The 18,754-nt window shown below is 39.4% G+C and overlaps 1 protein-coding gene across 17 annotated transcripts in view; it reads left to right on the top strand.

Moving 5' to 3' along the window:
* The window catches only part of c2h8orf34 (chromosome 2 C8orf34 homolog), a 286,943-nt gene that overhangs the window by 181,463 nt on the left and 86,726 nt on the right, over window positions 1–18,754 (top strand). For all 17 annotated transcript variants that reach the window (XM_069921308.1, XM_069921318.1, XM_069921306.1 and 14 more), the window contains one exon: window positions 2,757–2,892. In XM_069921308.1, the coding sequence (XP_069777409.1) occupies window positions 2,757–2,892 (136 nt within the window). The remainder of the gene's footprint in view (window positions 1–2,756; window positions 2,893–18,754) is intronic.

Below are 18,754 nucleotides of genomic sequence, written 5' to 3'. Positions count from 1 at the left end.
GGTCTGAGCCTGTGATGGGCCTGGCTACTTTCTGCAGCCTTCTGCATTCCTGAACACTTGAATTATCAAACTCGGTTGTATATAAAGATAACCATATAACCATTTACGGAGTGGAAACAGGCCATGTTGGCCTTTCGAGTCCGCACCGGTTCACTGATTTTGTGCGCCCTCTTCAGGCATTGGTCCCGGTAGATCTTCATTCAATAACGATGGGCGAATTCAATGTGAAGGTGACAATAAATGGATATATTGATGCAACTAAACAATGTCCTTTCCAGAGTGCAAACTGCAAAGGTGAATTATTACTTATGATTTAATTGCAGATCCATTTAGTTAAGTTTGATTTCTCAGCTCCCATATGATAAAATTTGAACTCGTGTCTGCAGGTCATTATTCTTAGTCATTTCTAACATGCAACTGCTGCAGGAAACATTGAATGTGTCATTTAGCTTGAATAATTCTGCACATATAAATGTTACTGTTCAGCTTTGTTGAAAGAGAGTTGAAGAATTTTTTAAAGATACAACTAAACAAACATTGATTCTGAGAATCTAGTATGTCTGCTCAAGATTCATGTTTTTTTTTAAATCAAGTAGATAAAATACACAAAATGAATCTTCCTTCCTTTGGTCTGTAATGGCACACAAGGTGGTGCCAATAGTTTATAGTCCCTCGGAGAATTTGAGTGCCCATGAACCTCACCACCTCTTCTGATGCCACCATTTCCTGCAGTCTCGTAACCTCCGTAGCCACATAGCCTCCCGTCTTTTTCAGTGGAGAACCTGAGCTATGCGTCCAAATTACTATCTTTGGTCCTGGTTCTGAACACCCAATGCAATTAAGAAGCTTTTAACACCTGAGGCTATTCAGGTGTCTTGCTAGCTATCAGCACCCTCACGAATCCTGGCCCTGATACATGGATCCTACAGGCCTATCACCAGCAGTCTCCAGCTTTGTGTGAAGCCTTTGGCTGCTGTGCCCCTCATTGGTCCTCTGCTAGAGCCACCTGTCCTGTTCATGTCCTCTCTCACTCTTGTGCCCTGTACTGGTCCACTATTCCCCTGGAGCCTGCAAAAGTCATGGTTTGGGGTGCTGAGCCCAGACATCACCATCTTGCGAATGTACTTCCTGGGTCCCTGTTCTACAAGCAATTTAGAGATGCACAGGACATCGGGGATTGGATGTTCAGCTTCCTTGACATTATCACTATTCCTTACTATCACTGAAACCACATTCAAGATTGTAAAAATACAAATCAGATATATTTAGGGGTAATTACTGGTCAGTAAAAGTCCAGGGTGCTGTGTACTTGATAACTTTTAATACTTTATAAAAACTTTTTTGACCAAATTTCCCAATGGTTTGTTCCCATTTCCAGTCTTCCAGAGGAATGTAAGTGTGCCAAAATAACTAGTTGAAAGAGCAGCTGACAACTAGGGAAAGACCTTGTGACAGCTTGGCAGGACTGATCACAGGCCTATCTCCCTGAGATGGAGTAACCTGATAACCCAGAAGATGCCACAGAGTCTAGGCAGCAAGTCTCAGGAGTGCAATAAGGGATATTAGCATCTAGTCCTACGTATTGTACCTAATTTGCTCACAATAAATCTGAAGCTGGTCAGTTGAGCCAATTACGATATTTGACAATCAGGTGGCTATTGGACAGAAAAGTGAGGGGATTCAAAAGAGATTCTCTGAAATTCAGTTATCAGATTTGGTGACAAAGAATAGGATAAGTGATTGATAATGGCAAACATTATGTCCTCCAAAATTAATTCCTGATCCTCAGTATAATTCTCTTTGTTCTGCTCACTGCCCTCCACCCATGCCTGTTTTATCTTCGCATTGAGTTTGCCTCATTTTCTGAAGGCAACGTTATGGTGTTGTTAGTGATGGGGTTAATTCAGCAGAGCGGATTGACATTAGTGATAGGGAGGGGTGTGTGATAGTACAGATTCTATCACCAATGTGTATATGTACAGATGGTAGTGTAGGATGACTGTGATTGGCTGAGAGCGTAGCCACACCTACTGGCAGGTCTTGAAGGATTGCTCCTAGCCAGACCAGGTCATTCTGGACTGGTCGACCTACTTGTGATACGCTCCAGTCTTTTAGTTAATAAAAGCCTTGGTTTGGATCAACAAGTCTTTGGTTCTTTCGACGCGCTCTGCAGGGTGGTTGTAGGAATAAGTAGTGCAGTGGATACACTGGCAAGTCTGTTCTTCCTGGCCACACAGCAAATGGCTGGCTTTTATTAGCCACATAAAACCTACAAAGAAAATGAGAAGAGCTGACTCAAACTCTGTTCTGCTTATTATTAACTAATTTTCCACAAGGAGATTTGTTTACAAGCTTTAAGCCTCCAGCTTGACCTGTATTCTCCTGGGTAACTGCAATATGATCAAGATAATGTTCCAAAATTGGGAGCTGGCTCTTCCACTGTTAAATTAATGACCCTGTCAATATTATACCCCTTAAATGGAATTAATATTATTAACGTTAACCTCAACTATTTGAATAAATCCACTCCTATAGAAAATTTATCTAAAGTAAAACATTGCTTCCCCTGATGATCACAAAGAAAAATTTCTTAATTATCCAATGTAATTGAGTTTTATCATCACTACAAGGTTGAGGTATTTACAGATTAATTGTCAGTAAAATTGTTTAATAACTGTATTTACCAAATAAATTGTTATATGTTTTAGTTATTAAATCTGTAATCAAATTATTCATAAATCCTGTTGAAATTTCAGAAGACCTGGATGATTTGAGGATGGAGGGCATTGCTGATCACCTGCCTTCAGGGAGCAGGTTTAGCCAAGGCCGAAGTCTCTACTCTGCAGAACCTCAAGCCAAAGTTACACTTAACATCTGCTCGAGATGTGCCAGGTATTGTAGCACCATTTCTGTAACATTTCAGCCAATGTGTATCATCTGTGAGTCACTGTCTTTGCTTTTCCCTTTGGACCAGCTATGAAGCAACAACAATTTTTTTTCAGGTTTTATTTTTAAGCAAGAACATTTTATCTGCACATAGGCAATTAGCTGCAATGACAGAAAAATTCCTTAACCATCTAGATACTTCCTTAAAACTCAAATTATTGGGTCAGACTTTTGACACACCATCAATTATTCAAAGACTGAAGTTGAGAAACCAATAAGTTTTTATTCACTACAAAACAAAGGTACATCCATACTGCTCGACTGTCCTGCCCTGAGGAGGGGGCTGTGGAACAGTCCCACAGGAGCCTGTGGGACGGGCCACGGGTGCAGCCAGCCAATGGGTGTCCCCAACCAGACAAATATATACAACGGAGGTTTACCACAACTTTCTTGTTAGTTAGCCAGTCCACTAACCACAGGTCCTCATTTTGTTGGTGGTAATTTTTGAATGAAATCTTTTCTAATGTGGTGGGCCTTTCTGCTTGTGAATAATAACATATGGCAAAGCATAAACAAGCTCCACTTCTGGAGATGATCTAATTGCCAGTTAAGACATACTCCCAAACTTAACCAGGTGTCAATGCTGTGAAACATTCAACCAAAATTAATCTTAAGTACCTCAAAATAATTGAGTATTATTGAAAACAATGTAAAAAGTTAAAACTTGGAAACAAAGAAACAGTTAAATATTTATTACCTCAATTAACTAAAGCAAAATCTGAACAATCCTGAAAAACTTCTCCAGTCAGGACTCCAGTTTGATATGAATGGAGGTACTGAACCTGTGTCACATTTTCTGGCATAACTGCTTGGGAATTGATGGAATTTGATGTCTTGTTGCTAGTCTCCAGGAGTAATCTTGTGAATGAGCACAACAGGGAATTAGTTGGTAAGTATCTCCCAGAGCCTTCAGGAGTAGTGTGTGCATGCATACTTGCAAAAGAATACTGAGATTTTTGCCAGTTGAAAAAAAAATCCAGGCCAATAGTTGTTGCCAGCAGTAATTTTGCACACTAAGAAGGCCAAAGACTGATGCATGTTTAAGCTTTAGATCTGTGGGTTTTGACATTTTGGTTTAACTTAATCCCTCAGTTGTTCACTGTGGATCTCCTTTTCAGTTGATTCTTTTAAATGATGTTAAACTGACAAATTGCTTTCAAATTACAGCTTGATTACCATATTCATTATCACAAATTAAACCTTATCATAATCAACTACAAATCTCTTTTTAATTAACCTCAATTGAAAACCAACAAAAAACTTGTATATTTTTTCTTATAACTTCACCAATGAATCCCCACTCATCTTTTGAAGGTTCTGTTTGTTTGCTTTCACATTTTAGCACAATAAATCCTGCAGATAAATGCTGACCTAATTTTATCATGTACTTGAATATCTGTGCCACTGAGAGCCTTGCTTCTCCCTATCATTACCATTGTGCAGCTATTAAACCTGTTTCGGAACTGTTCTTCTTTTAAAATAATCCTTGATTCTTATTTTTCTAACTCAATTTTAAATCTCAACTTCCTGATTTTTCTCTTTGAGTCTTCTATAGCTATTTTTAAAAATTGTTATTTAAGGGAAATATTTTGTGAATAGAAACATTTCATGCATCAGAAAAAGTTAATGAAGAATCATCAATGCAGAATAGTTTGGCAATATTAGGAAAACCCGGTTGAACTTTTAACTAAATTGTCTATTAACTGTGGTTAAAACTGCATTTTTGATTTCTCTAGTCAGTCAATTCAAACTATTTCTATTTACTGCACTATATGGTGTTGTGCTCGTATGACACTGTATAATACTGATCCCAAAATTTTGAAACCACTGTATGGATATTCCAGAATTGGGTTATTTCTATTTTCCATTTAGAAACAAGTACATGTAAAGTCTTAAATTTCCATTAATTTCATCTGGGAATAATAAATTAGGAGTACAGATGTTTGATATTAAAACATGGTATCATTTCATTTCATGTAAAGCAGTTTAGTCCACACTTTTGATTTCTGCAAAGGACAAGCATCTGGCAGTGTACTTTGACCATACTTTTAACCATAATAATATGGTTCTTAGAATACTAGTTGTAAGAATTTACTTTTTTAATTTTGCGTGTTCACAAGGAATACTCTCACTGGTCTCGTTCTCCAGCTTTGCCACATTCTCCTTGATGTCCATTTCTAATTTGTAATCTGAATCCAGGCTTGTTTAATTGATTTGTTATTGTACACCAAATTACTAGTTGATCTTATTCTTTGTTTTGACTGGTTTTAGCATTTTCTTTTCATCATTAAAATACAAATACAGCCTGACATTTCTGCCACATAATTTATTAAATATTCAGATCAGCTTCCAATTTATTATGAATCAATTTCTATTCAATCTATTCGCCATTTGTGTTCACAAGTCAAAAAAATCAATATAATCTGTCCAATCTCACAAATTGTCAATTGGTGATCATGGACTAGATTGCACTTAATTCAGCCTACAGTTTGTGGTTCCAGTCATGTTTGAAACTCAGTATTGTGGCTTTGTAATGATGCAGAATGGGTCATGAGAAGTGACACAACCTCTGGTCACAGATTCTGAGGCCCAGAGCAAGGAGAGGCCTGCTGGCCCATTGATAGCCTGCTGCCTCCAAAGGTCTCAGACTATTTCTAAATGTATTTGATAATTTACAAATGATTCAAGTTCAAATAATTTATGAAATTATTTAATAAAAGTTAAAGTATCATAAATTAGTTGAAAGTATAAAGATACAGTAAAGGACAGAGCTTTATACTAAATAGAGGGAGGGGTGGGTTCAACAGTGTGGAGAGGGTTGGATAAAGTAAAAGCAAAAGTTTAAAAAAAAAAGAAAAATAAGAGTAGAATGAATAAAAGTGGCAAAGATTGCCAGTATTTAAAAGCACAATGAGTTCAAGGGCACTTTATCCGATTCTCCATAGAATTTGAAACAAGGTCAATGAATTTGTGGCACAAATCAGTACAAGAGGGTATGATTTAGTGACCATTACAGAAACATGGTTGCAGGGTGGAGAGGATTGGGAACTAAGTGCCAACAGATGTCAGGTAATATGGAAGGACAGGCAGGAAGATAAGGGAAGGGGTAGTGCTCTTAGTTAAGGATGAGATAAGGAAATAGTGAGAGATTATGTAAAATCTAAAGCGGATTGTGGCGGCACTGAGCAGGGTGGGTGGTTAGTGGAGGAGCTGAGGGGGGTTAGTGGCGGCACTGAGAAGGGTGTTGGTGGCAGCGCTGAGAGGGGGTTTGGTGGCAGCAGTGGTAGTGACGCCTAGAAACATGGTGGCCACTGAGACCGGCTCTCATGAGAATGCCTTTCGGCATTTAATTTGCTTATTACTGTTACCCTGAGTCTGGCCAGAAAATTACTGCACTGGCTTCTTCATTAACCTTTGCAACAAACTGAATAATAGCAAGACGGAAGGTTTGTACTTCCCCTTTTTCCTCACCGCCCCATTGGATCTTTCCACCGCCCACATGGGGTAGCAGTGCTCACTTTGGGAATCACTGATCTAGGTAGAGATTAGGAATACTAAAGTGGGAAAAAAAAATCAGTGCTGGGAGTTGACTTGAGGCCACCCAATAATAACATTGCAGTGGTACAGGCAGTAAACCAAGAAATATCGGAGACGTGAGGATTGAAGCAGCATTTATTGTGGGGGACTTTAACAAACACATTGACTGGGTGAATCTGGTTGGTCAAGGCAACTTTGAGGAGGACTTCATAGAATGCATATGTGATGGCTTTCTTGAACAGCATGTTGAACCTACAAGGGAACATACTATCTGTATAATGAGATGGGTACAATTTGCAACCTTGAAGTTAGGGATCACCTTGGAAAGAGTGATCACAGTATGACTTATTCTCATACAAATGGAGGGTACAAAAGTTCAGTATAAAACCAATATATTATGCCTGAACAAGGGGAACTACAAGATGATGAGGGAGGAGTGGGCCAGGGTAGACTGGGAACATATTTGAGGAACAGTGGAAGACTTTCAAAGATGCATTTCACAGTGTTCAACAAAAAATATATTCCAGTCAAAAACACAGACAGTACAGGTGGGTACAACCAGCAGTGGATAACTAAAGAAATAAAATAAGGCATCAAACTAAAACCTTCTGCATACAAAGCTGCCAAGAGCAGTGGGAAACTAGAAGATTGGGAGAACTTTAAAAAGCAATAAAAATGCATGAAGCAAACAATAAAGAGAGAGAAGGTAGACTATGAAAAAAAGATGAGAACAGAATATAAAAAGGGACAGTAAAGGTTTTTATAATTATATAAAGCACAAAATGGTGGCTAAAATTAAGGTTGATACCTTGGAGGATGAGAAGTGGGAATTGATATTGGGTAATGAGGAAATGGCTGAGGCTTTGAATGACTATTTTGTGTCAGTTTTCATGGTGGAGGCCACGTCAAGACAGATGTTATGGATCTGATGGGAGGTAAGGACCTGGATGTAATAGCCATCACTAAAGAGGTCATACTAGAACATTTGTGGGTCTAAAGATAGCTAAGTCCCCTCGTCTTGATGGAATGTATCCCAGGGTACTGAAAGAAATAGCAGAAGTTATTAGTAGAGTTTTTGGTTATAATTTACCAAAATTCTCTGGACTGGTCCGGGCGGATTGGAAGACAGTAAATGTCACTTTTCAAAGAAGTTGTAGGTAAAAGGTAGGCAATTATCAGCCAGTTAGTTTAACATCTGTGGTTGGGAAAATTCTTGAAGCTGTCAGTAAAGAAGAAATAGCGAGGCATCTGGAGTGAAAGGAATCCATCAGGAAGATGCAGCAAGGATTCAGATAAGGCAGCCTCTGTTTGACAAATTTATTGTTCTTTGAGGATATAACAAGTGTGGCAGATAGAGGAAAGCAGATGGACATTGTTCACCTGGATTCGATAAGTGTTGCATAAAAGACATAAGGATGAATAAATGTATTAGCATGGATAGAGAAGTGGTAAAGCCAACACATTTCCATTTGGTCCAGGGAGGGTCTGAGGCCATGTCTCAGTCCTCCTGAGTGTCTTTGATTGGGGAGTCTGCCACTAAGGACAGTGAGGTCATCTGTCCATCTCTCAATATAAGCGTCTAGGAGCTCAGCACTCAGTTCCGATCAGACCTCCACATGTGTTTTCTGTCTTACTGCTTGTTGCTCTTCAGTTTAGTTAAGACTCAAGAGGTTCTTGTTTATAAGGTAAAACACATGATATATTTCTCCCCTAAAATTGGATACAACTTGCAAAATGTTTCATCAAATATTTACCCTGGGCAGGATTGTGTGACTTTAGGATATATTACAAGTTTACTTGGCTATTGCGAGCAAATGAATAACCTTTACCATTCAAAGAAACATCTCGACGATATAGAAATAAATACGCAGTCTGATAGTTTATGTTTTATTTGTGTATGGGCAATTATTTGGAAGATGAACCCTTCCTAAATTGCAATAAAATTAGTGTTATGTTGCATGCTCTGCTTATCATGACTTGGATATTTAATTCCTCCAGAAATTACTCTTTTTTTTATATACAGCCCTTTTTAGAGTTTGGAAATAGACTTGTTTTTGTGTCCTAAGGTTCTCGGAAATAACTCTCTGTGACCATGTAAGTTGCAGCTGCATCTGACAAATTTTCATCCACAACACCAACATAAGGATGTGGATTTTTTTTTAAGAGAATGGGTGGAAGCCTGAAGCGTCAGGTGGAAGTGGAGCATTTCTACAGCAAGAAAAGCATCTCATAGAAGGTTCTTCTCCTGTCAGCCATCTCATTGCACAACAGAAGAAACCTCACAATTGAGGTTAAGCCATGTGCCCTGAAGATGGCTCGGATTGTGCTTGGAGAGGAAAGTGAAATGAAGCTGAAAAAATTCTCTTGTCAAATTTTACATTGCAGAGGAGGATTACTGATTTATCTCACAACATAAAAGAACGGATGATTTCAGAAATCCAGGGTGCTACATTTGGATTGTTCTCAGCTGGATGAATCCACAGATGTTTCATCTTGTTCCCAGCTTCTTCCCTTTGTTCAGTATGTGAAGGTGGAATCCATCAAGGAAGAAATACAATTTTGCTCTTTACTGGAGACAAGTACCAGAGCTGCGGATGTGATGCAAAAGGCATCAGAGTTTTTTTGATCGTGAGGGTCTGAACTGGCACAATCTGTGGGTTGTGTGCACCTATGGTGCCCCTGCCATGTTAAGAGTGAAAAGTGACTTCCAAACTCTTGTGCAAGATCGATCTTCAAAAGATGTTGCTGTTCACTGTATACTGCATCAGCAAGTTCCAAAAACCTTTCCACCTCCTCTTCAGGGTGTTGTTGGTCAAGTCATCAAAATTGTGAGCTGTATATGAAAAATGGGGCTTTGTACTCTCAACTGTTAAAACAATTATATGAAGATATGAATTCAGAGGATAAGAACCTGCTCTAGGACACCAAAGTGTGTTGGCTGTCAACAGGAAATGATGTGGCCTTAGTGTTTGGACTACGAGAAGAGTTGCAGTTGTTGAAGATTCAAAAAAGATATGAACTGGAAATCTGCTTCAATGAAACACTGTAGGTATTTCACCAGACCAACCTTGTGGATATTTTTGATCAGTTGAACAAATTGAATCTCAGGCTGCAAGGCAAGGACACAATTATCATCCGGTTTGTTGATGCTCTTCATGCATTTATACAAAAACATGATGACTGGAAACACAAGGCTGAGGGAGAGAACTTTGACATGTTTGAAACTTTTTCAGCAGGAGCTGTTAATGGAATGGATGCTGACGTTGCAAAGGAAGTGGTCTTGTATCTCAGCTGCCTCTGAGAAGAATTCCTGCACTACTTCCCAGAAATAAGCCGAGAAGGACTGGCACTGGTGAGGATCCCTGACCTGCAAGGTGAACTCATTGACCTACAAAATGATTCTGGATGTAGAAATGTGTTTGAGGCTCCGTCTATCTCTGAGTTTTTGGCCATAAATGATGGATACTTACCCCAACATTGTAAAGGAATGTATTCAGAAGATCCTGCCCTTCACGACCACTTGTCTTTGTGAATCCGGCTTTTTCAATGTTGCTGCAGTTGAAGACAAAGGCACAAAACCACATTGAATTGGAGATAGATGTCAGGTGTGCATTATCGACAACAGATCCAAGGATGTGGAAACTTGTGAAGAAACTTCAGGAACAGAGGTCTCATTTAAATGGCTTGAGCTTTGATTTTGATTGGGAGTTTTTATGTTCAGTCTATGCTTGCAGTGTTTTTATATTAAATAAAACACCCAAACCCTAATATGTTTCTAACAGAGCTGCCTTTGACTTGAAAATATTGCTCAGTCATTGACACTAGTGGGTCATGGCATTTTAGGCCAGATGTCAGGTGGGCCCTAGACCGAAGAAGTTTGAGAACCACTGAGTTGGTCAATAGAAAGCAGAGAGCTGGGACACATGAGTGTTTTTCTGATTGGCAGTCAAGGGTGAGCCACAAGGGATGGTGCTAGGCCTGCAACTGTTCACAATATAAATTAACAGTCTGGAAAAGTGGTCAGAGTGTCATGTATCGAGGTTTGTTGATGACACTAAATTGAATAGAAAAGCAAATTGTGCAGAGGATATGGAGAGTCTGCAGAGAGAAATAGATAGTTTCAATGAGTGGGCAAGGGTCTGGCAAATGGACTACAATGTTGTTTATCCATTTTGGAAGGATTGCAGCATGCTGACATGTAGAAGTACTCAGGACCTTGTACATGAATCATGAAAGGTTGGTTTGCAGGTACAGCAGGGTATCAAGAAGGCAAATGGAATGTTGGCCTTCATTGCTAGAGGGATTGAATTTAAGAGCAGGAGGTCATGATCAACTGTGCAAGGCACTGGTGAGGCTACATCTAGAGTACTGCAGTCAGTTATGGTCTCCTTACTTGAAGGATGTACTGGTTTTGGAGGCACTGCAGAGGAGGTTCACCAGGTTGATTCCAGAAATGAGGGGGTTAGCCTATGAGGAGAGATTGAGTCATCTGGGACTGGAAGACATAGATAAGATAGATAGGTAAGTTGGGAGACCAGAACTAGAGAACATTGCCTCAAAATTCAGGGTAGTAGATTTAGGATGGAGATGAGGAAAAACATCCCAGAGGGTGGTGAGTCTGTGGAATTTGTTACCTATTGAAGCAGTGAAGGCTACCTCAAAATATTTACGACAATATTTACATCGTAAGGGAATTAAGAGATATGGTGAAAAGGCAGGTGGGTGGAGATGAGTCTATCATCAGATAAGTCATGATCTCATTGAATGGTGAAGCAGGCTTGACAGGCCAGATGGCCGACTCCTGCTCCTACTTCTTATGTTCTTGTAAATCAAAGTTAAACAATCTACTTAATTGCATTCAACCTGCTTAATCAAAGTAACTTGCTTTTTTTATATCCAGCCTCTTAGCTTTATGACTGCCATCCCTTACATAAGGTGAGTGGCTAGGTGTGAAGTACATCCAGCTGCCTCAAATCAGTGTATATTGCACTCCACCCTGTTCTGAAGTACTGAGATAATTATAGAGCTAATAGCATATACCCTCACATCAGGCTTCCAGCCTGTTTCTGTCTTGCATGTTGTACCAATAAGTCATAGTAAACAAAGATGGGTTGATTCATGACGAGGGTATTTTTTTAACAAAATTCAAGTTAAAAATTATACATCAGTATCCATTCTTATTAAATTCTATTATCATTTTTTTTTAAAGAAATAGCTTCAAAATGAAAGGGCCATGAAATATCCTTAGCAATTTAGTAAAAGGAGAATCCAAGGAATGTTATAGGTATATTAGGAGGAAGTGGATAGCATGGCAAGGTAAGGTACACTCAAGGATAAAAGAGGGGGCTTATGTATAGATCCAGAGGAAGTATGTAAGGTCCTTAAAGAGTACTTCATATTGATTTTCACCAAAAAGAATGAATGATGATGAGATTGGGGAATGGTACATTGATATTCTAGGGTATGTCAATATTTAAAAAGAAGGAAGTGTTGGAAATGATTAAAAAGGACAATCCCCTGTTGAAATCTATCCTTGGGCATGAAGAGAGCAGATTGATAAGACCTTGAAAGAGATTTTGGATTATTTTTTAGCATGCTCAAGGTGCCAGAAGACTGGAGAATTGCTAATTTTGGTCTTGAAGCAGAGAATCGGGAACAAATCAAGAAATTATGGACCGTGGATCCTTGCATCTACGGTAGGAAAATTATTGGGTTAGGGACAAGATATTCACATTTAGAAAAGCATCATGGGCATTAGAGATAGGCTAGTTTTGGCCATGGAACTCTTTGAAGAAGTGATGAAGATGATTGCTGAGAGTTTGGCAGTGAATGTTGTTAAAATTGACTTCACTGAAGGTTTTATCCATGTCCCTCATGGAAGGTTGGTTTAGAAGATTAAGTTGCATGGGGTCCACAGTGGTAAATTGGATCCAAAGTTAGTTTGGTCATCAGAGACAGTATAATAGGGGAGTGCTTACCTGACTGAAGGTCTGTGACCAGTAGTTTCCATAAGGCGCAGTAGTGGGATTGCTGTTGTTTGTAGAATACACTAATGATTCAGATGAAAATATTGGTAGTCTGATGAGCAAGTTTGTAGGTGACGTGGAAATTAGTAGTCATGTATAGTGAGGATGTATGACAATAATACAGCAGGATATAGATCAGCTGAATATTTGGGTGGAAAAATGGCAAATGGAATTTACTCCAGTCAAATGTGAGGCAAAACATTTTGAGAGGTCAAATGTAAGAGGAAATGTACAGTAAATGGCAGGACCCATTGGACCATGAATGTGCAGAGGGATTTTAGGGTGCAAGTCCATCGCAATGCTAGTGGATAGGGTGGTAAAGAAGGTATACAGCATCCTTTCTTCTTCAGTTAGGGGTATTGAGCTTCGAAGTTGAGATCCAAATGATGATCAGCAATAGGACTGAAATGCACTTCAGAGTAATTCATAGCAGAAGAGCAAAATGATTTAAATTCATATTTTAATGATTATCCAGCAAGGAGTTTTGCATATCAGCAATCTATAAAAAAGCTTGTGCTCTTGTTGCTGGTATCTATAATAATATAAACTCACTCTTTTAATGTGCATTGCCATAGGGTGAAGTGTCTGCTCAAAACATAGTGGGGAAAATTCTTGCACAATTAAATTATCATTTGCATTTCTTGATCCATATTATTGTCAGTCCTAAGGGAATAAACCTATTGCTTTGGCCATTACCTCTTCACCATCTCCTCTTCAGTGAACTGAACTTAATAATTTTAAATTGCTCCTGAGTTTGTTCACTTTTGTTTCTGATTTGTGTTCCTAAGTCAGGGCCTCAGCATGTGTATCTCTTCAGAGGGAATCCATGTACAGTGCTGCAACATTTAAAGTAACTGAATTATTATAACTTATTTGGGCAGGTTTAGTTTAAATTTGTCACTGCCCATCTGTGGTAATCTCGTTCAGATACAGAGGGCAGATCTTGCTTACCTTCCACACACAGGAGTCAGATAGCAAAGTCCAGACAGCATTTCGACCTCTAGCAACATGCTGCAGAGATCATGACCCAAGCAGTTTTTTAAATAATGTTTAAATGCTCTTACATACAAAGATTATTTTAAAATCCAACAACTCTGATCCAAGCAATCAACAATATTATTTTTCAAAATTAAAAAGTTAATTGAGCAACTTACAAATCATGAAATGCATTAAACTGAAGTAATTTTAAAATAGTAATCTATAATTTTTGTTCAAATAGTCAAGAATCTCCATTGAAATGAATAGAGTTTCCTAGGTCAAATAAGACTAGAATAGGAAAGGCGGTTTACTACGTGGAATCCAACAAAAGGGTATAATGATGGATGAGGTAGTGTCATTTAATGAGTCCAAGGCTTGCAGTGTATTTCTTAAGTCTGGAACTGACTTTAGTTTGACTAGCTTCTGAGTTCCCTTCAAAACTGTCGATCTCAGCCATGATATTTCAGCCCAAGGAAAGTCAATGCTAATAATGTCAGATATGACATTATAAATACAAGGGAGATTTCTGTTTAACTGTTGCCTAATGTCTGCCAAGATTAAAATTTGAGCTCATTTTTACTTCAAATTGTTCCTCATCCTGTAATTAATGACCATTTAAAAATCATTCGTTCTGCAAATTTCAAAACATTTACAACATTGTATTCAGGACTTCCTCTGAAGCACCCATGCAAATCTATTCCAAAACAAGTTTTGTTGCTCATATTCTGTGCAAGATTTTCTCTTGTTGTCGCTACCATGGATCCTTGGTTCACTGATTATTCTTCCTGCTTCATACAGTAGCAAGCTGATTTGAATTTTGATTTAATATACTGTTTAGTTTTTTCAGTTCATGCTCTGCTGCATTCTGATGCCAGAGGTTGATAGTTGGTGTCGGAGATGCGGGTCATTTGTAAACAGCCAGCCAGATTCCCAGCCCTTCTTTAACTAGACAATTTAAGAACATTTTGTTTCTTTGGTGTACAACTTCCCATTTAATTTCAAAGAGCAGATTTGATGGTTTTAAAAGAGAACCCTGCATTTAAACAAAGTTCATTCACCTTCATTCATTAGTGAAGATGGTTGACACAAATTATTAAACTTTGTCAGAGCAGGCCTGCACCCTCTGGTTAAACCCTTTGGCAAAGGTCAAGGTATAGATGGATTGCCAAGTCTTCGTAGGCACTAGTGTGTGGTCATGTATTGGGCTCACAGTGCCCTCTACGTGTAGAACTAGCTGTGATTTTCTGAAGGAAATTTCACATTGGGCAGTGTATGGGTTTAAAGTGGACAAAGAGAAGCTTTTTGAGTCAGGCAGCTTCCATTTGAGAGGAGAGGTCAGTCAGTGTTTTAAGCCTGGACAGTATTGATTGCTTCTCCAGTGCATGAATTTAAGTGATTTGGCAAATTAAAATTGTTTTAAAGTGTGACAATCAGTGTGTTTGTAGTCTGGGAATAAAGTGCTTACAACCTGTTTAGAAACTCATAGAATAGTATAGGACAGTTTGGGCCCTTCAGCCCACAATGTTGTGCCAACCTCTGTAAACCTATGCCATAAATTTCACCCTTCCCTCCCTTATGGTCCATAAACTGCCATTTTTCTTTCATAGATCCCATTAAAAGCCAGAAACAGGTTCATGGTAATGAAAGCATAGGCTTATGAAAAGTGGCAGTTTAAAGTGACACGAAACCTCCAAAAAAGAAAACCAAGTGAGCGCAAGAGGGATGATTATCCCGCAGCTCACACATTGTCACCCTAAGCCTACCCCTAACTTTAACTCTAACCCTGACCAGTTATCGATACTGGCTGATTCTGGAGAAGCATGTAGCAGATGTGGTCCGTGATCAGCGTCAAAACTTGGGTAGTTGTACAGCAAGTTTAGTTCAAAACATATTTTAAGTGGCATTTCTAGGAGTCGTCTTCTATCCTGGCATTTACGGTAACTGTCCCACTTTTTGTTGACCATAGTTCCTTTATCATACCTATAAACCTATACTGATCCCTGTGTAAGGGGTCCTTAAACATCCTCCAGATTTCTGCTATTTGTCTACATAAGTAAAATTCTTACCTCCCCCCCCCCCCCCACCCCACCACTCCCAACACACACTTCCACCCCACCTGAACCTGGACAAGCTGGCTATTAAGTTCAATACTTAAATCATAGCACTTTAAATGTAATGCCACGTACAGTATACCAGTGTCAAAGAATTGCCATAGTTGACTGCTGCATCCTGCCTAACAATACACAGAAGAGAAAATTGGAGCACTGAGTGGAAGTTAAACGCACAGGAAAGAGGAGCAGGAGCTGTTCGAGCCTGCTCCATCGTTCAGTAAGATTATGGCTGCTCTAACTGCGGACTCGGCTCCACCAGCCCATCATTCCCCATTTCCCTCAATTCCTCTACTACTTAAAAATTTATATGTCTGTGTCTTGCATATATTTAAGGAGGCTGCCTCTACCGCTTCATTGGGCAGAGAATCCCTGAGATCCATTATTCTCTGGGTGAAGCAGTTCCAACTCATCCTTGTCTTAAATCTACTCCCCTGAATCATAAGGCTATGTCCCCTAGTTTTATTCTCACTCCCCCCCCCCCCCCAAAAGAAAGAACCTCTCCACTTTAATCTTATCTATTTCTTTCACAAATGTACAGTGCTCTCCATAATGTTTGGGACAAAGACACTTTTCCCCTTTATTTGCCCCTGTGCTCCACAGTTTTATATTTGCAATCAAACAATTCACATGTAATTGCACCAATGAAGCAATTAAACATACCTGAGAGCTCACACACCTGTGAAGCCAGATGTCCCAACATTATGGTGCCCTGTAATGGGGGAACTGTACATAAAAAAGTTGTAATTTCTACATGATCAAACCAAAATGTATACAAATAACCTTGAATAAAATCTGGAATGTGCTCTTTGATTACATGTGAATTGTTTGATTACAAATTTAAAACTGTGGAGCACCGGGGCAAATAAAGGAAGTGTCTTTGTTCCAAACATTATGAAGGGCAGTGTACAGGCTAGATCTCCTATCCTACTACATTCCAATGATCAGGCCATTAATATTTCCTGGTAAACCAAACACCTCACTTCCAGCATCAACCTGCTGAACCTCCTCTGCTCTGCCTCTAAAGCCAGTCCATCCTTTCTCAAGTAAGGAGACTAGAATGACACACAGTACTTCAAGTGTGGCTTCACCTATACCCTGTGTCATTGCAGCTGAATCTCCCTGCTCTTCAACTCAATCCTCTTGCAATGAAGGACAACAGTACATTCGCCTTCTTGATACCACCCCCACACACCTGAAAGCTGACCTTTTGCAATTCATGCACAAACACTTCCAGGTCACTCTGCATAACAACCTGCTGTAATTTTTCATCACTTAAATAAAGTCCGATCTATTATTTTTCCTTCCATAGTGGAAGACCGCAAACTTAGATCTTCCACACTTAGTCCCCTCCTTCAAATGATTTATGTAATCATAAGTAGTTGTATACATGGCACCAATTCCATCTGCACTGTGGCAACCATTGATTGGCAACCCTATTTATTCCAACTCTCTGCCTTCTTTTGGTTAACTAATTCTCTATTCATGCCAATATTTTACAGTCAACTGCATACATCCTTATCTAATGCAGATGCTTTCTGTGCAGCACTATATCAAATGCTTTCTGAACTTTGGAAAGGCCTTTCACAAGGTCCCACATGGCAGGTTAGTTTGGAAGGTTAGATCACTTGTGATCCACAAGTGCAGCTGGCCCATTGGCTTAGTGAAATGAATCAGTTAAGGAGCAATTGAAATTAGGCTGTGCTTGTTTTCTGCAGAATATGGGACATCCCTAGCAGGTCAAACTTTTGTTTGCTGCACAGGCCCACAAAGAGGCACCATCAGCCTAGTGCCCTACCAATAAGAGAAAGGGAATTCAAAAGAAAACCCTCTCAGAGAAACTGAGTGTTTGTAGTTCATAGTCCTTTCCATCTGTAGATGCAGAGGAGACGGTGAAGAAGGATATCTTTGGATCAAGTTCAGATGGGAAAGTGGGGCAATGAATGGCAAATTGAGGGTCACACTTTGGTGAGGTGTTGCACGTTGGTGAGTGAAACCAGGGCAGGACTTGCACAGTGAATGATAGGTCCCTGAAGATTGTTGTACAACAATGACACCTGGACGGGGTAGAGATACATATTTCCCTAAAAGTGGCAGCTCTGGAGGAAAAGGTAGTGAATAAGTCATTTGGCACATTTCATCATTGACAGGGTATTGAGTAGGAAAATTTGGATCTCATGATTCATCCTATACAAGGCATTGATGAGACCACACTAGGGAAGTGGGTGTAGTTCTTGTTCTGGAAGGGCTGCAGATGAGATTCACCAGGACATAAGTGGGGCCATAGGGCTTAAATTACAAGGAGAGAGTTTAGAGAGGATTGAGTTTCATATTTTCTGGAGCATAGGAGGATGAGGGCTGATCTCTTGGAGGTTCTTAAAATTATGAGCACTGTGGTTTCCTAGGGTAGATGATTCTAAAAGGCATAATTAAGGTGAGAGGAGAGAGAGATTTCGTTTGGACCTGAGGGCAATTTTTCCCCTCAGAGGGTGATCTGCATCTGGTATGAGTGCCAGAGGAAACTGTAAATGCAGGCTCAGTTTAGACATCTAAAAGTTGTCTGGGCAGATATATGAATAAGAAAGGGTTAAAAGGATCTGGACCAAGTGCAGGCAATTGGGACTTGCCCAGAATGCTACTTTGGTGAGAATGAATGAGATGAGTGGGAAGGCTGATTCCATGCTGTATGAATCCATCAGTACCTATCTCACCACCTTCTCTCCTACAGAAAACTGATTTGCATCTCTCTCTCTCTCTCTCTTTTCAGTTCTGATGACGTGTTTAAAATCCTAAGCACTGGCTGTTTTTCTTTCCGTAGATGAGTTCTTCCCACATTTCTCTTTTTTTCCAGATTTCCATGATCTTTAAAATTTTTGCTCCCTTTAAGTTGTCAGCTTTGGTTAGTCATGACTATTGTAAGAATATAACAATCACATTGAAACACTAATCTACTTATTGGCTACAACATAGAAGGTTATACATCCATCATGTCATATTGGTTCCATTTCCCTTTTCCTTTTTTCACTGTTGTTCCTTAACTTATTCCAATTCATTTCATGTTAACTTACAAGCACATCTTAATGATGTGTAGAGGAAACTGGAACAAACTAGGAGCTGTACAAACTACATTCATATATTTGCTATGTCGGGTTCAAACTT

The sequence above is a fragment of the Narcine bancroftii genome, chromosome 2 (assembly GCF_036971445.1).
Source record: "Narcine bancroftii isolate sNarBan1 chromosome 2, sNarBan1.hap1, whole genome shotgun sequence".
NCBI lineage: Eukaryota > Metazoa > Chordata > Chondrichthyes > Torpediniformes > Narcinidae > Narcine > Narcine bancroftii.
The sequence above is the reverse complement of the archived record's forward strand: the minus strand, read 5'-3'. Positions and strand labels throughout refer to the sequence as shown.